This window comes from Hipposideros armiger, unplaced genomic scaffold (genome assembly GCF_001890085.2).
Source record: "Hipposideros armiger isolate ML-2016 unplaced genomic scaffold, ASM189008v1 scaffold_11, whole genome shotgun sequence".
Taxonomy (NCBI): domain Eukaryota; kingdom Metazoa; phylum Chordata; class Mammalia; order Chiroptera; family Hipposideridae; genus Hipposideros; species Hipposideros armiger.
This window is the reverse complement of record NW_017731361.1, coordinates 708,975-732,685: the sequence shown is the minus strand read 5'-3', so window position 1 is coordinate 732,685 and position 23,711 is coordinate 708,975. Positions and strand designations below refer to the sequence as shown.

Below are 23,711 nucleotides of genomic sequence, written 5' to 3'. Positions count from 1 at the left end.
TGGGTCCTGGAGTTAGAGACCTGGGTTTGAGTGTTGGTTCTCCACGTAGTAGTTATGTGGGACTTTTGGAAAAATTTTATCTCAATGCCTCAGGAGATAATAATACTTTCCTCAGGGCTGTTCTGAAGATAAAATGAGACAATGGAGGTAAAGTGCTTTAACACATCATTGGTTTCCAGTAAATGCTGACTGTTATTAACTGCAGCCAGGAGCTGTCGCTTCCTGGTGCTTGTCTTCCATGTGTCTCCCTGGACAGATGCTTGGACCGAATGGGCACCACTGAAAGAGTGTGAAGAGTATGGGGCTTTCTAGCAGCTTGTGTGGAGGTGGTGTTTCCTTTTTGTTTTTTTAAATCCTTTTTTTTTAACTGTATTGTGGAGCAGTGTGTTTTTCCAGGACCCATCAGCTCCAAGTCAAGTAGTTGTTTCAATCTAGTTGTGGAGGGCGCAGCTCACTGGCTCATGTGGGAATCGAACCGGCAACCTTGGTGTTATGAGCACTGTGCTCTAACCCCCTGAGCCAACTGGCCACCCCTAGGTGGTGTTTCTTGATGACAGGACTGCTACACCATCAAGTCCTGAGTCCTGCTGCCTGGACACCCTCCAGTTGCCAGGTCCTTCATTAATCCAGAAGGAGAAACCTAAATTCGGCCATTTTGGTCTTGCACTGTTGGTTTGGGATACATGCTAGGTCTGCAGTTTGCCCAGAGCTCTGGAGGTTCTGAAATCCTATCTTGTCAGCGTCCTGTTGCTGCCCAGACTTGGAGATGCAATCATGCTAATGAACTTATCACAAGAACCTAAAGGACAACATTCAGAAGGGCAGGTTGTTCATCTGCCGTGAGAACTATTACTAGCAGGATGATCCTGAGGGCCTGCCGCCACTTTGGTGCTTCCTGAAGGAGAACCATGGGGGAGGCTGACATGATCCAAAGACTGCATAGTAAGCGAGGGACTGAGTTAGGACGTTTGAGCATTGGAGATTCCACGCTCCACAACAGGGATCTGACTTGAGGCTGAACCAAAGGACTACGTCTGATCATTACATTATTTTCTTTCCTAGATAGTAGGGGATGAGTGGGACCAAGAGCTTCCTCTGTCCATTCTTGTTTTTTGGTTTCCTGTTCTAACAGATACTTTTTTTGTTGAGGGATTTTCATGCACTTGACATAGTCTTACTCCAGCTCAGAGTAGTTTTGCCTTCTTTGGGTGACTGCCTTTCTCCCGTCTCATGTGTAGCTTGCACATAATGGGCCCGGGCTCTGTTATGTGGTCCAGTATCAGCCTATACTGCCTGAATTTATTTGCATCTCCTGAAGCCCTTTAGAGGCGGTGCAGCTCATAACCCTCAGTGGCATTTCTAAGCCTCCCCTTTCCTTTCCTCTCCTCTCATACCCCGGATGCTCTGGAGCGCCTCATCAGACAGCGCCCCAAACACTCTGCATAGTCAGCCTCCTCAGAGGCTTTTCTGTCTCCTGCTTTGCCGATGTGCTTTCTAGTGTGCTTTTCTTTCCATCCATTGCCTGAGTTTTTCTCCGCAGTGGAAAGAGCCTAAGAGCTGACACAGTAAGCAACAGCCCTGGTTGCTTCCTTCTCTCTTCTCCAGTTGATGCTGGCTTTCTCTTGCCTTCCCCTGACCCCAGTCCTCCTGATTCTTTATTGGGAACACAGGGAACTGGACTGGCTAAGAAAGAAATCCCTCTCCCATGGAGGAGGAGTGAGGGGAAGTTGAGAAGGACAAAGCTATAATTATTTTAGTAAGGTGAAGTGAGGTGAGGAAACATAGTTGGTATACCTCGTTTATTTACCTGTCCATTCATTTACTCAATAATCATTTACTGAGCACCTGTCATATGCCAGAGGCTAATAGAGAGGGAAATAAGACACCATCCTGGTTCTCATAGAGCTCAGAGTCTAGGGTGGGCAGTGGTGGGCTGGAGCCAGCATTTACCCATTTGTAAGAACTGCTCGTTAAAATTTCAGGAATTTTGTGAATCAGTTTTTAAATATAGCCCTTACTAAAATTAAATGATGTAACTTGCTAATTAATTATATTGAAAACAAGTGTAATAAACACTCAGCACTCATCACTTCCTAATTATTTTACTATGATTTATGCCTCTTAGATTTTGTCTCTTGTATCTCTGTATAATGGAAATACTCTATGGTGGTATAATGATGTGTGGCTACACAGCTCTTCCCAACTCCACATACTCAGAGACATTGCGTTGGTAGCTTGAAAACTGCCACGGTGGGAGTATTTACACCACGGAAATTGGCAAATGTTACAGATGAGGGCTCCCTTCCTCGCAACCAACTGTTAAACATTTACCAGCACACACTGTGTGGGGGAGACAGAGAAGAAAGAGGCAATTACATGATTATACAGAAGGAAGCACAGAGTACGTGGGGACACAGAAGAAGGGAAATTAATCTAGTGGGTGCTGGAAGATGATAGGGAAGACTTCCAACAAGAAGCTTGAAGGACTGGTAGGAATGAGCTAGATATATGGGAGAGTGGGTGGGGACAGGGCAAAAGAGCCCTGTATGTAGGCAATTTCAAGTATTTTGGGACTCTCATAATAACAAAAAGTCTTCAGGGCGATGACGGGATGATGCAGGGCCAGGCTAGATCACTGAGATTTATTCTGAATGCCGTGAGGAACCAGTGAGAAGTTTCACTTAGAACATGCCTTGCCCACACTGACATTCTGTAAAGATCACTGGAGTCTGGCAGGAGGGTATCGTAGTAACCCAGACAAGAGATCATGATGGCCTGGACCGAGGTTGTGGTAGCATGACTGTGAGAGGGAATGGAGTGGAGAGATACTAAAGGACATGGGATTGACAGGACTCATGGTTGTCTGTGAGGGCTGTGAGAGAGGAGAGAGGAAAGAAGACATTAAGGATGACATCCCAGTTTCTGCCTTGGCTAGGTGAATGGGGGGTTGGTTATGCCTTGGAGATAGAAAATACAGAAAGAAGCGTAGGCTTGAGGGAGGGTGGGGGCATCAGTTTTGGATATGTTAAGTATGAGTTACTGTGCAAAACCTGAGTGGGGGAGTCAAGACATTGGATAGGAGGATCTGGAATTTGGAAGATAGGGGAGGGCCAGAGAAAAGGTTATGGGAGGTGGTGTGCCAAGAGAAGAGGCCTAATATTTAGAGCTTATATGTTTCTATTTATGAATTCTGTAATTAATATCTTATGGGTATTGGTTCATAGTTTAACTCTGAAGGCCATCCCTACTTTTGTTTTTTAAAAATTGTTAGGGTTGGAGGCAGTGTTTTGGGCAGGCTATCCTACTCTGCTCTACTCTCACTGGTAAGGACAAGTGAGAGATTTTCAGGTCAGAGTTCATTGATGCCAAATATGTAATGAGGGCCTACTGTGGGTATGGCTGTATGCTGGGCAGGCTAGGCCATTCAGATAGTACTTGGACACATGGTCCTCACCTACAAGGAATAGTGAATCTAGTGTGAGGGGGGTGGGTGGTAGGATGGGTACCATGAAAAGGTAAGCAAACAGAGCAGTATTCTATGTGCCACTTGAGCTCTAGACCAGAAATACTGTAAGAATTTAGGAAAGGCTGAGATCACGTAGGACTAAAGGATTCAGAGGGTTTCATAGAGGAGGCAAAGCTTAACTAGCCTTGGAAGAATGGATATTTAGAGTATGATACAGGAAGAGGGAGGTGGAATCTGTCTTCAGTGGATGGTTCATCTGCTCCGCATATAATAGGTATTTAGTAAATATTTAAACAAGTGCAAGGTAAGGCTAGCATTATACTCAGCCCAGGCCAAGGAGGGCCTTGGATACTAGGCAAGAATCATGTCTTTATCCTGTAGGCTGATGATTTTTCAGCTTTCTAGCTATAGAGTCCTTTGAAAGGACATCTTACATGGACACCATATATATATATATATATATATATATATATATATATATATATATATATATATATATATATATACATATATATATATATACACACAAATACACACACACACACACACACATATATATATATATTTATTTATTATATAGAACAAATGGAAGCAGAGGGCTATAACTGAGCCTCTGACAACCCTCATGGCCCCTGAAGAGACCTATGGGCAGTGAGAATTTGGAAGATGTGAACAGAGTGACCTTTAAGAAGGATCACTTTGTCAGTGGTGTACAGGAAGCATTTAGAAGGAGAACATCAAGAATGCGGAAAACATACCTAAAACAAAGAAGGTTGAAGATTAAGGGATGAAGACAGTGCATGGAGTGGGCAAATGTGTACCAAAAGAAAACAGTGATGGGGGTAGAGAGACGTATTATGTGATGACTAGAGCACCCCTGATAAGCAGTGACATTAGGACCAACAAGGGTCTCCCATGGAGTTGCCTATGCTTCCAGTGAAGTCCCAGCCCTTATGAGTCTTTGGTAAACTTGGTGATCTCTTTTAATTTCTAAGAACAGCACAGACCATTTCTGAAGTTAAACCTGAACATTTAGCACAACATCAAAACCAGGCAATTGACATTGCCACAGTGTGTGTGTATAGTTCTGTCATTTTATCGCATGTGTACAGGCATACCTCAGAGATAGCGTGAGTTCAGTTCCAGACTGCCACAATAAAGCGAATATCTCAATTAAAACAAACAAACAAAAGGAATGGGGAACAGCGGGGGAGAGGCCACAGTAATGGTCTAGGCCAAGGGAAAAGAGAAGCAGAGAGCCCAGGAAGCAAGGGCCAGTTATGTTCATCTTCTTTTTTTTTTTTTTTTTTTTAAGATTTTATTGGGGAATCAGGGGAAAGGGAACAGACAAGTTGCTGTTGTTTTGTTCTTCAGTCTAGTTGTGGAGGACGTCGCTCCACTGGCCCAAGTTGGCACCATCATTGCGCTCTTCCCAGGCGAGGCAGATCAGTCGCCAGCCTCTGGATGGCCGCTCACAGCGGCTGCTGGCTGCTCACGCTGGCCGCCGGCCACACACGGCAGCCCATGGCAACCCACTGCAGCAGAGGCTGCAGCCCACGCCGTCACCAGTGACCCACGGCAGCCCAGCTCCAGGTCGAGCTGCTGTTCAGCATCCTAGCTGTAGGGGGCAGTGTCACTAGCCCTCATATGTGGGATCCGAACCCGGGCATTCTGGCATCCCAAGCCAGTTCTTAACCAACGTGCCACTCCACTCGGCCGACCCGATGTTCATCTTCTTACGTCTGTGGGCCTTGACTCCCTCACACGTATGACTTCTCGAATGGCATCAGTGAGAATGCAAACTATGTCTGAGCCAACTTCTAATACTCTCTTTCTGTGGGTTGTTGAAGGGGTTGTTGGCCTTTTAACCTGCTGGGCTAGAGGAATTCCTCACTGCAGTGGGTCCACCATGGCCCCAGTGGGGGTTCCTATAAGTACATTTAATAATAACAGGACAGTGTGTGAAATTAATTACATTATGGGCCAGATATCTGGTGGTTTGACCAAGCTGACTTAGATGTGTTCTGATTCTGCTGCAGCCTGTGTGGGAAATCGCTTGGGTAACCATTTCTGTATAATTCTGTAGGAAAGAACAAGGATTCTGGCTGGCCCATACTTTCTCACCACATCTATTATTGGTGACTCATTTGAATCTTAAATATGGCTGAACTTGAATGTCACTGGAACTGTGGACGTCTGAGCAATGAAGGCTCCTTTGTTCAGCAGCCAGAGTTTCAGGTCTGGTGGGAGGGGCACATATAAATCAACATCAACTAAAGAGAGAATTTGGTAGGCTTTCATACCTCTTGCCAGATCATGAAACCCGGAAGACTGAATTGCCTCAGTTGGGCTGGGTGGTAGTACTTGAAGCTTGGTGTGGTTTTAATAGGGGCTGAGGCTTAAGGGTTGAAGCTGGAGCCAGTCTTGGCTCTTGGAGAAATCAACCACTTTGTGCTTAGAGTATTTACCGATAAACACGTCTCAGCAGAAAACATATTGTGGCTGAGTCTGCCTAGAGGTGTGGGTTGTGTGTGTGTGTGTGTGTGTGTGTGTGTGTGTGTGTGTGTGAATGTGATTTTGGCTGGGTCTGGGTAGGGTGAAAAACATGGTCTTAGACCTTGAACTTGGGCAAGAGAGAAGACTATACCCCAATGTGGTCTGTGTTTTACAGGTGGGGAGGGAAATCCACCAGCCTTGTCTGGGTTCAAGAACTGAGCATACTAGGGTTGGGGCTTTGAGAGATTGGGATTGGCCATCTGTTGGGGAATACCTAAGTGAAGATCTGGTATGAATGGAGGGAGAAAGGTTTAGGGGAGGGAAAGGTGGGATCTAACCGCTCTGCCTAGCATGTGATCCTAGGCTGAGGCCTACATGTGCACGTATTATGTACTGTATTGCAGAAGGGTGTAGGCTGTTGCAAAATAGCTTGGGTTGATTCCAGTCAAGGACACCTAAGCTCAGATCTCATTGCTGCCACTTATTATCTGTGTGACTTTGTACAAAATTCTTAACTTCTCTGAGCCCTCAGATTCTTTCTTTCCTTAACTTCCTGCTCTCTGGAAGGTCAGTGAGTTTCCATGAAGCTGGTGTCTTCCGGAAGTCAGGCACCCCACTCCAGATTTCCCCTGTCTTCATAGCCAAGCAGAGCAAAGGAAGATAGAGATCTTGGGTTCCTTCTGATTTAAACCTTGCCATTGCATCAAGGGCAGGAAGGACTCTGGATAGAATGGGGAAGCCAGGTGTCTTTTCCTTTGCCAGCCCTATGGTCATCACCTTGTTCTTTTAGGGAGGCTTTAGTGTGAATTGCATTTTGTTGAACTTTAATCCTCTGATAATAAGCAATCTGTGTTTGAGATCTTTTGGTAAACACAACATTGTATTAACAGGGATTTATCATTATCTGACTATTCTGCAAGGCTGGGGAGTGTAAAGCAACACACAAGGAAGAGCAAGCCTTTCAGGTCGCTAGTCACAGTGGATACTGTTGTCAGTGCTTACAAAATGGGTCTGTTTGGTGTACATCTATTCCATATATGTGAATGGGACTAATAATGTCTGTCCACTGGGCTTTTATGAGCTCTAATCTTATTAGTTCCCTGTTAAAAACCTTCAATGGTTCCCTGATCAATACCAAATTGTATTTTCTCTTCCTGGCTTTTAAGTCTCTCTACAATTTGAAAACAACATTTATAATGAATATTTGTGCATTGTTTTACAGTTTCTAGATTTATCCCAGGAAAGCAAGTATGGTTTAGTATTAGAAAAATGTATTAGTATCACTTACCACATTAAAAGAATAAAGGGAAAATCCATATGATCATGTCATTAGAGTCACAAAAACATTTGATAAAATCCAGTATAATTTTATGATTAAAAAAACAATACTATACAAGGGAATGTTCTCAATTTGATTAAGGGCATCTACAAAAATCCTTCAGCAAACATACACAATGGGGAAACATTAGAAATACCTTTAAAATCAGGAAGATGACAAGAATATGAGTATTCATTAGCACACTTTCTGTTCAGCATTGTGTGGTCATCCTAGCCAGTACAGAATTTCTTTCAAAAAAGAAATTAGAGCCCTAAGAATGGAAAGAAGGGAAAAAAAACCCGGGCATTATACTGGTAAAACAATTGTTTACATAGAACACCTAATTTGATCTTCAGGCAAATAGAAATAATGGGAAACATTTGGTAAGGTGGTTGGATCTAAGATCATTTTGCACAAATCAATTGCATTTTATAAAACATAATCAGAAAATATAATTAAAAAAAGACATCATTGCTATTATAAAAGAGCAACAAAAACCATAAAGCACTTAAGAATAAAATTTAATTTAAAATTTAAGAATTAAAATTTAAACATGAGTAAGGTCCTCATATGGAAAAACACAAAAGTTTGAGTGACATTATAGAGGACCCAAGTAAATGGAGAGATATTTCATGTTCATGGATAGGAAAAACATAATATCAGAACGATGTCAGTTCTCTCCAAATTGATCTATAAATTCAGTGCAGTTTCTGTCAAAATCCCATGAGAGTCTTTCATGAAACTTTGACAAGCTGATATTAAAAATTTGTATGACAGAGTGAAGAGACTGGGACAGTCACGACACCTCTGAAGCATAATAATAGGAATGGGACTTGCCCTCTCAGATATCAGGCCTTGTTATGAAGCTACAGACGTGTGTTACTGGGACAGAGAGAGATAAACTGAGCAAAGTAATAGGTTAGAGAGTCCAGAACTAGATCCCTGTATATTTGGAACGTTGACATGGGACCTACGGTGGCGTGACAGGTGAATGGGGAAAATAGGAAGTATTCAATAAGTGGAATTTATGGGAAAAAATTAGACCCCTGTTTCACATTGTGACATAAAAGTCAATGTCCGATAAAAGAAGGACTTAAATATCAAAAGCAAAAATGTTAAGCATTTAGTAGAATATAGAAATCCATATCTTTCTAGCCTTGGAGCAGGAAAGGACGCTAACTATAAAGAAATGATGCCTGTGGGATTTCTTCCATGATGTTTTTCATCTTTACTGGGTATTCCTCCTTCCCACGTTTTCTGTTTCAAGGGTTTCTTTACCTCTTTAAACACCTGACTCTAATCGTCTGCCTTTGTGCATCTCTGTATATTTTTTGTTCTGTGCTCATCTAACTTCTTTGCACTTGGAATCCAAACAGTCCCAAAGTTCAAATTTCTGTAGCTTACGTTTGTATGCTGAACTGAAGGTGTGGAAGGAAGCCAGCGGAGGAGCCTGTCATGGTCAGATGAGCTGTGGGTCTGGCATGCTTGACTGTATTTGAAATTTACAAATCCCAGCGTGCAATCTCTTGAGACTCTTAGGTCCCTGGAACATTCTCTTAGCCACAGCAGCCCCTTTCTTAAGCCAGTTTGCAAGGCTAAGTGGTAGCATGGACAGAGGGCTGTGGACAGAGGGAAAGGCAAAGGAAACTACTCTCATTGTCTTAGAGTTGGAGTGAACTGTGGGTCCCCAAATCTACACAAGTGGAGAAGGTTCTGTTTTCCTTCTAGCAAAGCAGAGCATAGCCTGGTCCAAACAGAGGTAACTCCACTTGATGACTATGAAGCTGGATAGTTTCTTCCTTGCTCATTTTGATTTTTTTTCTTTCCCACCCCCCATAAAATTGAGGCATGTTGCTCAGGAGTAGTTGGGCATCTAGATGGCGTCCCATAAGGACTTGGATGTTTTGCCTTCAGCACAGAGGGTTTTGAGATTATGAATGACTCTTGCTAGTTACCACCTGCTCATTTAGCTCACACAGCTAGACTTTCTTTTCATAACAAATTACAGCCTCTTGTCTTTTTATGGGATTATGGTTTCCCCAAAGCTTTCACTTCTGTGCCACCGTTCTCTGTAGTCATTGTGATCTTTCTAAAGCACAAATGTGTTCACCTGCTTCCTGTCCCACTTCTCTGCTTATAATCCTTTGATGGCTTCAGAATGGAATCCAAACTCCTTAGATTTGCTTATATGACACTTACGAGACAGTTCAGTCTTTTACCCTTGTCTCTTGATACTCTTCTCTAGCTTTACTGAACTTCAGTACTTGTGACACATTTGACTCTCCAGGGCTTGGTTCATACTGTTTCCTCTGCTAGAATACTCTCCATCTTCCTTTTTACAGGGCTGATGATCTACTCTTCCTCAGAAGTTTTCCCTAAAAGCGCCAGCACTGGGATAGTTGCCCGTCCTTGGTGCTTCTGTAACTCCTATCAAACCATGTACTTAAGATATGATGGTTAAATGTTTACTTTCTTCTCAACTGAATTCTAAGCTTTGTGAGAGTGGGGTCTGTACCTTGTTTATCATTGTGTTCCCCTTAAGTTTAAATACAGTGCCTGGTGCTTAGTAGCCTCCATTAGGTGTTTGTTGAATGAACAAACATCCCTGTGAATTGAGTGGCGTAGTGCTTAGCCTCCCCTATCCCTTTAGGGGATGGAGAAATGGACGGTAAGGACCTCACACAAAGTCACAAAAGTGCTTGGTGGGAAACGCTGAGCTAGGACCTGGCTTCTCCCCCGAGGAATGCACTTTGCATTGGAAGATCCTGCAAGAATGCCTGACTCAGTGCGTTTCTTCTCTGCTGAGTCTGTGGTTAAGAGAACAGGCTGACAGAGATGCCCCCGATGGGTGGGCAAATGTATGGGCTTGTGGCAGTTGGATGAATGGGTTTACCAACATGCAATCCTCTTTTTTCCCCTCCCACTCCCTTTCTGTTCACAGTATCAAGCTGAACTCCCAGCCCCCGGCACAGGCTGGGGATGATGAGAAGAACCAGAAGACGATCACTGTCAACCCTGCCCACATGGGGAAGGCGTTCAAGGTTATGAATGAACTGCGGAGGTACTTTTCCTGTTTTGCCTATGCTCTTTTGGAAGGAACTTGTAGGGTGAGCGTCATCAGGGACTGAGAATTCTGACTCCTGGTGAATTCTGACTCTTCCCCGCCCACTTCCAGACAGTCACTTGGCTTCCCCTTTCAATCTGATCGAGACAGAATATCTTGCAGAAATCCCTCTTCCCTTTGTATTTAACACCTATCATTTTAGTGCTTAATCACAGGGGAAAATTCCCTTATGGTTACAGAAGTTCTGTTCATAAACTTGATTTCTGACAGTACTAGCTGCTTGAAGTCCAATAATATAATGATTGCAGCACCTACACACAATTGCAGATTAAAGATTGTGGCTGCTATGCGTGTTTTTTTTTTGCCCTCCCTCTCAGTTCTTGGTCTGAACCTAGCTTGTCAAGACAGCTGCATGAATGGAAGAATACTGAACTTCTAAAATGCAATTTAATTCTATAAAGAAAGAAAGAAAATGCAAATGTACTCATCCTCCCTGAGCTCAATGGTGACGTGTGTGCAGGCTATTTGTAAGGCCAGTGTGCATGTTTGATGAACTTGTTGCAAGACAGGTTCAGGGCACTGAACAGTTTTTCTGTGCACAGGCTGTGCTGACACAGTCTTTTCCTCTCCAGAGAGCTCAGAAGCTTCCTTTTCCTTATTTACTGTACACTTCATCCTACTCTGAGCTACTGGGTTGTTGGAAAAGTCATGACGCGTTTTTGCAACGATAAACATAGAAAAAAATATGTCATGACTTTCCCGACAACCTGATATTATTGTTTATCTCTTCTTTTCTCTGTAGCTCATGAGTTCCCTGAGGGCAGGGGCAACTTCTGAATCATTTGATCTCTAGCACCTGGTACTTCCTAGGAACTTTGAGTCATTCACCAAAGATGCACAGAGGCACTGGCTAGGTTCTGGGATGGGTGAGTGGGGGTACAAGATAAAAAATGTAAATAGGTCAACAAAAATGATTTTCTACAGTAAAAAAAAGGTGTTTTATGAAGGAGGAATACACCAAGTACCTGCCACTTGATAGGTGTACAGTAATTACTTGTTTCTTAAAGGGTGCTGTGGAAGCAAGTATTCCAACTGCAGCTTTGGCGAACACTTCCTAAAGGGGATGATGCTTAAGCTGAATTTTGAAGGACAAGTAAGAGTTAAAGAAATGAAAAGTGGTGAGGTTAGGGGGAAGTCTTTCCGACAGAGGAAATGGCAGGAGCAAAAGCATATATAGCTGAAGACGTGTTTGTTGAGTAGGTGGTTGAACTACTTTATACAAAAGTTCTATCTGACTTTATGTTTGTTTCTTCATTTCTACTTTCTGCAGGGCTCAGTGTTTGGCATGAAACCAAGTTAAATTAAATTTGTTTTATGCCCTACTGCTCAATTTTTATTAGGCCTCCTGCTAGATTTCCTGGAAGCTGTGTCCATAGTTGTCTTAGGCAGTGTGCAGTGCTGATGTTCATGCCTATGAATATGGTTCTCTTGTCACTAAAGAATTTGTGTTGTGTTCCCTACACACTATTGAAGTTCTCCACGTAGTTCCCTTGAGTATGGCTTGTACTGTGTTTCCCCGAAAATAAGACCAGGTCTTATATTAATTTTTGCTCCAAAAGATGTATTTTATTCGTTTATTCCTGTACAAAAATCTGCATTTATTCAAATACAGTCATGCCTGGCTGACGACCTTAACTGGGGCTTATTTTGGGGTAGGGCTTATATTACAAGCATCCTGAAAAATCATGCTAGGGCTTATTTTCTGGTTAGGTCTTATTTTCAGGGAAACACAGTACCTTGTGTCTGATTTAAGACTCCAGGTTTCCAAATAAACAACCTAACTTTACACCTCATGGAATTAGAAAAATAAGAACAAACTAAGCCTAAAGTTAGAAGGAAGGAAATAATAAGGATTAGAGCAGAGATAAATGAAATAGAGACTATAAAGACAATAGGAAAAAAATCAATGAAACTAAGAGTTAGTTTTTTGAAAACAGAAACAAAATAGACAAACCTGTAGCTAAATTAACCAGGAAAATAGAGAGGACTCAAAATTATAGATGAAAGAGGAGACTTTACAACTGGTGCCACAGAAATACAGATGACCATAAGAGGCCATTATGAACAATTATATGCCAAAAAATTGGATAACCTAGAAGAAATAGATACATTCTTGAAATACAGCCTTTTAAGACTGAATCAAGAAGAAGTAGAAAATCTGAACAGAACAATGATTAAGGAGATTGAATTAGTAATAAAAAATCTCCCAAAAAAGAAAAGCCCATGAGCAGATGATTTCACTGGTGAATTCTACCAAACATTCAAAGAAGAATTAATGCTAATCCTCCTCAAACTCTTCCAAAAACTTGAAGAAGAGGGAACATTCCCAAACTCATTTTAACAAGGCCAGCATTACCCTGATACCAAAGCCAGATAAGGGCACCACAAGAAAAGAAAACTACAGGCCCATATCCTTGATGAATAGTGATACAAAAATTCTTAACAAAATACTTGCAAACTGAATTCAGTAGCACATTAAAAAGATAATATATAACGATCAAGTGGGATTTGTCCCTGGGATGCAAGGATGGTTCAAAATATGCAAATCAATAAATGTGATACACCACATATATAGAATGAAGGATGAAAATTATAGGATCCTCTCAATGGATGCAGGAAAAGTGCTAGACAAATTCAACATCCTTTCATGATAGAAAATCCCAACTAATTGGAAATGGAAGGAACATGCCTCAATATAATAAAAGCCATATATGACTAATCCACAACTAACATTATACTCAGTGGTGAAAGGTTGAAAATTTTTCCTCTAAGGTCAGGAACAAGACAAGGGAGTAGTACTGGAAGTCCTAGCCAGAGCAATTAGGCAAGAAAAAGAAATAAAAGCCATCCAAATCAGAAAGGAAGAAGTAAAAATGTCTCTGTTTGCAGATGACATGACCTGAATATAAAAAATAGAAAACTCTACCCCTAAACTTTTAGAACTAATAAACAAATTTGGTAAAGTTAAGGGTACAAAATCAACATACAAAAGTCAGCTGCATTTCTATTCATTAATAACAGTTTATTTGAAAGAGAAATAAAGAAAAATATTTATAATAGCATCAAAAACAATAAAATAAATTTTCTTTTGCTGTTTTTGTTTTGACTTCTGGTCTCCAGAACTATACTTAGGAATAAATTTAACCAAGGGGGTAAACGATCTGTACACTGAAAACTATAAGAACATTGATGAAAGCAATTGAAGAAAACACACATAAATGGAAAGATGTTCTGTTTGTGGATCGGAAGAATTAGTATTGTTAAAATGTCTATACTACCCACAGCCATCTATAGATTCAGTGTATTCCTTACCAAAATTCCAATGGCATTTTCCACACAGATTGAAAAAACAATCCTAAAATGTGTATGGAACCACAAAAGACCCTGAATAGCCAAAACAGTTTTGTAAAAGAAGAGCAAAGCTTGATTTTAACTATATTACACTGTTACAGTAATCAGAACATTATAGTAGAGACACATAGACCAATGAAACAGAATTGAGAGCCCAGAAATAAACTCATGCTAGTATGGTCAACAGATATTTGACAAAGGAGTCAAGAATACTCAATAAGGAAAGGACAATCTCTTCAGTAAACAGGACAGTCAAATGAGTGAAATTGGGCCCCACTCACAAAAATTAACTCAAAATGGATTAGAGACTTAAGTATTAAGACCTAAAACCATAAAACTCCTAGAAGAAAACAGAGAAAAAGCTCCTTGTCATTGGTCTTGGCGATGATTTTTTGGATATGACACCAAAAACATAAAAGCAACAAAAGCAAAAATAAACAACGGGACTACATCAAACTAAAAAGCTTCTGCACAGCCAAGGAAACCATCAACAAAATGAAAAGGCAACCTATGGAATGGGAGAAAATATTGGCAAACCACATATCTGATTAATATCCAAAATACCAGGGGTGCCAAAAAAAGTTAACACATTTTAAGAGATGTTATCTAAAATGTATACATTTTTTTGGCACCCTCTGTATATAAGAAACTCATGCAATTCGATAGCAAAAAAACAAAACAAAACAAAAACCCCTAAATAATATGATTATAAACTGGGCCAAGGACCTGAATAGACATTTTTCCAAAGAAGACATCCAAGTGGCCAATAGATACGTGAAAAGGGGCTCAACATCACTAATCATCAAGGAAGTACAAATGAAAACCACAATGAGATATCACCTCATATTTGTTAGAATAGTTATTATAAAAAAGGTAAGATATATTGGGGAAATCACTTTATAAGTTATATAAATGTATAACCACTCTGCTGTATACCTGAAACTAATATAATATTGAATGCTAACTGTAATTGAAAAATTAAAAAAATTTTAAAAAGATGAAATGCTGGCAAGGATGTGGAGAAAAGGGAATCCTTGTGCACTGTTGGTGGGAATGTAAATTGGTGCAGCCACTATGGAAAGCCATATGGAAGTTTCTAAAAAATTAAAAATTTAACTTCCATATAATCTGACAATACTATTTCTGGGTATATATCCAAAGGAAAAGAAAAAAAGAAGGAATTCTGCCATTTGCAACAACATGGATGAACCTTGGGGCATTATGCTAACTGAAATAAGCCAGACAGAGAAAGACAAATACTGTATGACCTCACGTGTATGTGGAATCTAAACAAGCTGAACTCGTAGAAGCAGAGAGTACATTGGTGGTTGTCGGGCTGGGGGTGGCGGGTGGTGTGGGATATGGGGACATCTTGGTCAGTGGGTACAAACTTCCAGTTATAAGATGAATAAGTTCTGGGGATCTTATGTATGACATGGTGACTGTAATAAGCAGTACTGTATTGTATACTTGAAAGTTGCTTAGAGAATAGATCTTTATACATACATATATACATACATATATATATTATTTATTTATTTATTTATTTTATTTTATTTTTTATTGGGGAACAGCCATGGTCATTGGTTACACATTGCTTACACTGCTTTCATGCTACAATGGCATAGTTGACTCTTTTAGGGAGGGAGGGAGCTGCTCGCTGTGGCCCATGTGGAGAATCGAACCAGCAACCTTGGTGTTATCAGCACCACACTCTAACCAACTGAGCTAACTGGTCACCCTGAGAGTAGATCTTAAATGTTCTTACCATAAAAAATAAGTGGTAACTGTATGAGATGATAGATGTGTTAACTAACCTTACTGTGGTAATCATTTCACAATATGTGTATATCAAATCATTACATTATATTTCTTAAACTTATACGGTGTTATATATCAATTATATCAATAAAATAGAAAAAAAAAAGACTCCAGTTCTCTCACAAGACCTTATTTTGCCGGGTGTAGCCAAATCCAGTAACTGCTGAAAGGGAGAGTTCGGGGAGTAGATGTGCACACAGAATTCCTCCAACTCCATTTTCCTTTACTAGCATCTTTTCTTTTTCTTAAATAACTTAAAAAACAAAGTCATCCTGGTACATCCTTAATTGCTTCTTTTGCAACTTAACCACATTTTTGCATCATTCCCCCAAAGTCTTGACTTGTTTTTAACCTCTTCCAACAGTCCGGCTTCTTCTCCTTTGTATAAATCAGCACTTGCCAGTCTGTTCTGAGGAACATTTCCTCAAGATGCTCTGTGGGAAAAAAGAGCTCTGGACCCAAATGAGTTTGCAAAATGCTGTATAAAACTGCTGTATCTCACCCTGAGATTCATGGTGCATGTAGGAATATTAAAGTCTCTGAGAAGTCCTACAGTCAACTTGTCTAACTGAGGATTTCCCACACATATTTGACTAGAACCCTTTTTGGTTATGTATAGACAGACTGTTTTGTGAAACTTATTTTGGAAAACACTGGTTCTTTGCTAAATTTTAAGTGAATAATCTTTGTATTCGTCAGGGTTTTCCAGAAAAACAGAACCAATAAGGTTTTGTGTGTGTGTGTGTGTGTGTGTGTATGTGTATATATTATATAGTGTATATATATTATATGTATACACACAATCTTACTGTGTATATGTATACAGTAATACCTTGGTTTGTGAGCATAATTCATTCTGGAAACAAACTACTCGTATTACAAGACATTGCTCGTTTACCACATTAAAATGTATTAGAAATGTTTGTTAGTCTTCCAGAACACTCACAAACCACGTTACTCACAATCCAAGGTTTTACTGTATATATCTATATATCTATATCTATATCTATGAGAGAGGGATAGAGAGATATTTATTATAGGAATTGGCTTACATGGTTATGGAGGCCGAGAATTTCCATAACCTGCTGTTTGCAAGCTGGAGAATCAGGAAAGCCAGTAGTATACTCATAATTCAGTCCAAGTCTAAAGGCCTGAGGAACAAGCCACTGGTGTAAATCCTGCAGTCCAAAGCCTGGGAACCAGTAGCTCTGATGTCTGAGGTCTGGAGAAGATGGAACAGCCTAGCTCAAGAAGAGAAAGAGAGAATTCTACTGCCTTTTTGTTCTCTTCAGGCCTGTGTGGATTGGATGATGGCCACCTGCAGTGGTGATCTTGTTTTCTCAGTCTACCAGTTCAAATGCTTATCTTTTCTGGAGAAACTTCCACACAAACCCTCAGAAGTAATGTTTTACCAGCTCTCTGGGTATCCCTTAGCCAGCCAGGTTGATGCATAAAATTAACCATCACAATCTTGTTTTTTTCAAATGAACCACAGTTTGTATATGTTTTGGCTGGGGAAATTTTGGTTCAAGTTTAGGCATGGGTTTCTCTTTCATTTAAAAAAATTTTTTTTAATTAAAAAATTTTAATTATTTTTTGAAAAAGGAATATATCATAGAACATTTAGAAAATAGAGGTGAGCAAAAAGTCATCTATAATTTTAATATGCAGTGGTAACCATTGTCAACATTTTGGAGAATAGCTTTCTTTTCTTTAAAACATATATCTCAACCGGATTTTTTTCTCTTACTGCTATATTGAACACGTTTTTCTATGTCACTAACTGTTACAAAGTTATTTTTGGTGGATGAATGATATTCTATCTTTGGTTTATTTTTTTTAAATGGTTCCCTGTTGTTGGATGTCTAGATTTTTCAACCCCACTTATAAATAACACCTACAGTGGTTATGTTTGGAGTAGTATCACGTAGTGGCTACAGGCACAGATGGGAAGCCTGGTTTCCAATCTTGGCTCCAATACTTAACTAGCTGTGAGACCCTGGACCAGTTAATTAAACTCCCTGACCTCACTGTTGTCAACCATAAAATGAGGTTAATAATAGTTCCAGTCTTGTTGGCTTGTTAGGGGGATTAATAAGTAAAGTGCTTAGAACATGATGGCACATATATGAGTATTACTGTTGTTGAACACTCGTGCACATTCATGATTATTAGCATAGAATTAATTCTTGGAAGAGGTATGGCCAATTTCAACTGCATGTAGCGTAATAACAACAACGCCTATTCCTTACATATTGTTCTACGGCTCTGGCATATAGTGAACATGCTGTAAGTGTTAGCTAGTATTCTGATGACCATGATTTGCTAAGCACGGTGCTCAGCTGCAGGAATATGGCAGTAGATAAGTGAATTAAAGTGTTGCCCTCAGTGAAGCTTGCATTTGAGTGGTGTTCCATCACATTCTAAGGCATTTAAGTGGCTAATTTTTAAAACTAGAGTGGAATGGGTAAGACAGGGGGCCTGAATAGACCCTTTATTGATCTGGGTGAGTTTAGTGGGAACTGGAGAGAGGCACACTTTGTTTTGATGAAGGCGTGGGTAAAGCATCTTGCCATCCAGGGATTAAGCTACTGAAATGTTACATGATGTATTCCAGGGACCTGGGTTATTTCTTGCATTGTTTTCACATTCCCCTCCCTCAATTTTAAGCTATTTTTGTTCAAGCTCACATGATCTTTGCAATTTATGAATCACACAATTCATGAGTTTCCTATTCTTTTTACTTCCACGGTACAGAATGGGCTGTTGGCATGGTGACTCCCTGGCCTTCCTCCTCCTTTTGCTCTCTATAGCTCTGTTCTGGTCAGACCAACAGCTGCTGCTGGGCAGCAGAGCCCATTAGCTCTTTGGCTCCTGACCAGCCAGCCAGCAAGTGGGGATGTGGTTCTTGTTGGAATAGCACACCCTGACCAGGCCTGAAAAGGAGAGACAGCCTTTTCTAGGTCACCTTGACAGTTTTAACCTCTCATTTCACCATTGCAAACAGTTCTCTGTCCTCATCTTCTTTTTTTTGATAGTCTGCCACTATGCTTTCTTACTTGGAATAACCATTTAAGCACATTGGTTTCTTTTTCTTTCCTTTTTTTTGGGTAACAGTTTTATCAAGATATAATCCATATGCCATACAATTCACCCATTAAAAGTATACAGTTTAATGGCTTTTAATCACAGTCATGCAACCAACAATTAATTTTAGAACACTTTCGTCACTCTCCATAAAATCCTGTATACTTTAGCAGTAACCTCCCTATTTTCTGTATCCCTTCTTCCCCTCAGCCATAGGCAACCACTAATCTACTTTCAGTTTCTATAGATTTACCTATTTTGGAATCATACAATATGTGGTCTTTGGTGACTGGCTTCTTTCATGTAGCATAATGTTTTCAAAGTTCATCCATGTTGTACCAGATCTTAGTATTTTTTAAATTAAATTTATTGGGGTGACATTGGTTAGTAAAAGTACATAGATTTTAAGTGTATAGTTCTATAATACATCATCTATATATTGCATTATGTCTTAGTATTTTATTTCTTTTTATTGCTGAATAATATTTCATTGTGTGGATATACCACATTTGGCTTATGGGTATTACGAATAATGCTGCCATAAAAGTATATGTACAAGTGTTTGTGTAGATATATGTTTTCATTTCTCTTGTGTATGTACCTAGGAGTGGGATTCCTGGGTCATATAATAACTCTATGTATAACCTTTTGAGAAACTGTCAGACTGTTTTCCAAAGCAGTTACACCATTTTACATTTCTTTCAGCAGTGTATGAAAGTTCCGATTTCTCCATATCCTCGCCAATGCTTGTTATTTTTTGTGTTTTTGATTACAGCCATCCTAGTATGTGTGAGGTGGTATCTCACTGTGGTTTTTATTTATATTTCTCTGATGACTAACGTTGAGCATCTTTTCCTGTGATCGTTGGCCATTTCTATATCTAATATGTAGGACTGTCTATTTAGATCCTTTGCCATTTAAAAATTGTATTATATGTCTACTTATTATTGAGTCGTAAGGATTCAAATTCTTTTTTTAAAAATATTTTTTATTGGGGATTATTGGGGAACAGTGTGTTTTTCCAGGACCCATCAGCTCCAGATCAAGTAGTTGTTTCAATCTAGTTGTGGAGGGTGCAGCTCACAGTGGCCCATGTGGGAATTGAACCGACAACCTTGGTGTTGTGAGCACTGTGCTCTAACCACCTGAGCTAACCAGCTGCCCCAGTATTCAAATTCTTTATGTATTCTATATACAAACCTGTTATCAGATATATGATTTGTAAAATTTTTCTTTCATTCTGTGGATTTTTTCACTTTCCTGATGTCTTAATTGTGTCCTTTGAAGCACGAAAGTTGTAAATTTTGATGTCAAATTTATCTGTTTCTTTCTTTCTTTCTTTCTTTTTTTTTTTTTTGCTTTGTGGTTTTGGTGTCATTATCTAACAAACCATTGCCTAATTCAGGTTTCTCTATGTTCTCTTCTAAGAGTTTTATAATTTTAGCTCTAAAATTTAGGTCTTTGATCCATTATGAATTAATTTTTGTATGTGATGTGAGGTAGGGGTTCAACTTTGATTTTTTTGCATGTGGTTATCTGGCATCATTTGTTTAAAAGACTATTCTTTCCCAGTTGAATGGTCTTGGCACCCTTGTCAAAAATCAGTTTACTGTAAATGTGGGTGTCTGTTTCTGATCTTATGATTTTATTCTATTGATTGTTTTATACACACACACACACACACACACACACACACACACACACGCACACCTATCCTTAGGCTAGTACTACACTGTCTTTAGCTTTCTAGTAAATTTTGAAATTGGGAAGTGTGAGTCCTTCAATTTAGTTCTTTTTCAAGATTGTTTTGGCCATCCTAGGCCTCTTGCATTTTCATATGAAATTTAGGTTCAACTTGTCAATTTCTGCGAGGATGCCAGCTGGGATTTTGATAGAAATTGTGATGAGTCTGTAGAATAATTTGGGGGAGTATTGCCATCATAACTATTAAATCTTTCAATCCATGAAAACTGGAGGTCTTTTCATTCATTTAGGTCTTCTTTAATTTCTTTCAACTGTGTTTTACAGGTTTTGTACTTTTTTGGGTTAAATTTATTCATAAGTATTTTATTCCTTTTGATGCTATTGTAAATGGAATTTTTCTTAATATCATTTTGGATTGTTCATTGCAAGAGTGTAGAAATACAATTGATTTTTGTATATTAATCTTGCATTCTGCAACCTTCTTGAGTTCATTTATTTGTTCTAATAGTTCTTAGTGAATTTCTTAGGATTTTCTATATACAAGATTATGTCATTTGAGAATAGAAATAGTTTTATTTATTTTTTTCCAATTTGGATGCCTTTTATTTTATTTTCTTGCATAATTGACCTATCTAGCCACCCTAATCTTATCTTACTTATAGGCACTATTTGATACAGTTGAACATTCCTTCCTCCTTGAAGCCCTATCTTCACTTGGCTTCTTGGAAACTACACTCTTTTGGTTTTTCTCTTATCTCATCTTTTTTGCTGGTTCTTCCTCTCCTTCCAGCCTCTTAACCATCTCTCACTTCTGAACTCCAGACTTATGTATTCGCTTACCTAGTGGCTAACCCTGCAGCTCAAACTTAACATGTCAAAAACTTAACCTCTAATTTTAAATGAAGTATTTTGTAGAAAAATGAAGAAAAGAAGTAAGTTAACATTTACTGAATGTTCCTATTAGCACCATTCATTGTCTTGGTTGCAACACATCTAAATTCTGAAACTAAAGAGACATGAACACTGGTCAGTTTGATTCTGGGGCCTGAGCTCCTTCGTAACAGCTATACTGTAACTCTCCAGAAATTACAAAGTGTATAGCTCTACTTTCACTCATCAAGGTTGTCCTTTGGAGTAGTGCGATAGCTCTGAAAACAAGATAGGACCTCTGGTAAATGGAATTAGAAGTGCCTGTGAGCCACGCAGTGTTTCGGAACTGCCCCTCCCCTTTTCCATGCTGGGTGGGTCCACAGAGATGGCCCCCCGTGTGCAGACAGGCTTCCCCACACCCAGGGCAAGCCTTCCTGGAGTTTTTTGGCAAGTTTCTCTTGGTCACTTACCCAGGTTAGAGTTTCTCTGGCTTTGAGATACACTTCCTGCCCGTCAGAACTGCTCTCATTAATTCAAAACTGAGTTCATTCAAAATTCATTCATTCTCCATCTTTATTCCTCATTACTTCTTATCACTTTCTCATTTGTTCATGAATTGTCAGCTTCTCTACGTTTGTGAAAGATATCTTTCTCTGACATTTGCTTGTTCAGCACCTAGCACTGAAAATTTGCTCAGTATTTCTGACCTATCTGCGTCAACTCTTTCCTCATTAAAATACTGGTTATCAAAAAAATTACTTGTACTTTTAAATAGCAGTGATAACTTCACTTTCTCCCTAAAATCTTTAATAGAAGTGAAAGTGTCCAAGATGAGTCTATTCATGTTGGATTACATTTTTACAATAAATTTCGTCCAGGTTAAAAACAAGTCTGTTCTCAGGTGGCATCTACAATCTCATTTGGTCCCCATGATGTATGTCCCAAGGTAGCTAAGAAAGATGAGAAAACTGTGGTGAGGTCATTTGTCCTCATAGCCAGTTAGGGGCAGAGCCAGTTATGTTCCCAGTTGAGCTGGTTTATTCTGAGAGAGTTTGTGTGTAGAGTGTGCTGTCCACTGCAGGGTGAGGCTCCACCCTCAGATTTTGGTACTCAGAGGTCTCACTCTTCCTAGAAGGCCCCTCACTGATACATTGTGCCATATGCTGAGCCTTTCCTGACCTTCTTTCCCTATAATTCTAAGTGTCAGCCAATCATGAGGCATTGTGGTACTTTATCAGGATTTAAGACTGGGCTTCTGTAGCTTTGGGCCACCTCTTTGAGCTTTATAGACCAGATAATCTCCAAGGGCATTTGTAGCTCCAGCCTTCTCAGGCTTGATGATTCTACTGCTCTCTGATAAATGACCCTGGACTAATATCTTAATAGTTGCTAGTGGTTTAACATGGCAAATACCTAGCTTCTCTTCCATTTATCATCCATGGCAGACTCATTAACTTCATCTCATCACTCTCACATGGAACCCACTCATGACCTCAGACTTCCCAATCCAGTATGGTGTTCTATAAGGAACCACTACCAGTGGATCATCGTTGAAATGTGCCCTCTCTGTTTCCCTCCCACCTGTAGTGCTTCAGCCTAAAGGAGGGACCAGTGATGACAGGATACCATAGAAGTTAGGAGCATGGATTTTGGGATTCAGCTGCCTGCATTCAAATCCTATCTCCTCTGCTCCCTTTCTGTGTGACCTTGGAAAAGTTACTTAACTTCTGTGGGCCTCAGTTTCCTTGTTTGTAATCTGGGGGATAACAATAGCCCTACCTTATAAAGCTGTAGAGAGGATTAAATAAAGTAATATGTGTAAGAAAGTGCTTAGACCAGTGCCTGGCACATACACCTCAGTAACTGTTAACCAGGTATTAATACTAGGCATGATAAGAACTTGGAAGCTGGTAGAGGGAAAATTCTTGGGTCGACAGGGCCTTGCAGCTCCCTTTCACTCTCCAAAACCGTCAAAATATTCGTCTGTCTATGAGTGTAGATTGATCTTAGTTCAAAATTCATTCATTTATTTTGTAAAAATTTAGGGCCTACTATGGGCTAGGCATGTAGCCAGGTGTCTAGCATATAACAGTAAATAAGACAATCTGTTTCTGAGTCCACAGTGTAGTGTGGTGACAAATGAGTAGAAAGGCAGTTACAGCATTCTTTTTTATTTATTTATTTATTTCCCCCCTTTTAAAAAAAAATTAGTTTCAGGTGTACAACACAGTGTAATAGTTACACTTTTTACCCCTCAACCTGACAGCCCCCCTCCCCCAATCTGCCGCCCCAGTCCTCACCCCCATATCATACATATCTATTACAATTCCATTTACTCAACTCCCACACTATACTCCACATCCCGTGACTATATATATATTCAATTATAGTTGACATACAATATTATACAACATCAGCTTCAGGTGTACAGTGCAGTGATCAAGCCTCTACCCCATCCATGAAGTGGTCTCCCT

General features: G+C 39.8%; 1 protein-coding gene across 6 annotated transcripts in view; it reads left to right on the top strand.

Moving 5' to 3' along the window:
- KLHL3 (kelch like family member 3) overlaps window positions 1–23,711 on the top strand; it is a 256,432-nt gene that overhangs the window by 143,615 nt on the left and 89,106 nt on the right. For all 6 annotated transcript variants that reach the window (XM_019661575.1, XM_019661580.1, XM_019661593.1 and 3 more), the window contains one exon: window positions 10,222–10,341. In XM_019661575.1, coding sequence (XP_019517120.1) covers window positions 10,222–10,341 — 120 coding nt within the window. The remainder of the gene's footprint in view (window positions 1–10,221; window positions 10,342–23,711) is intronic.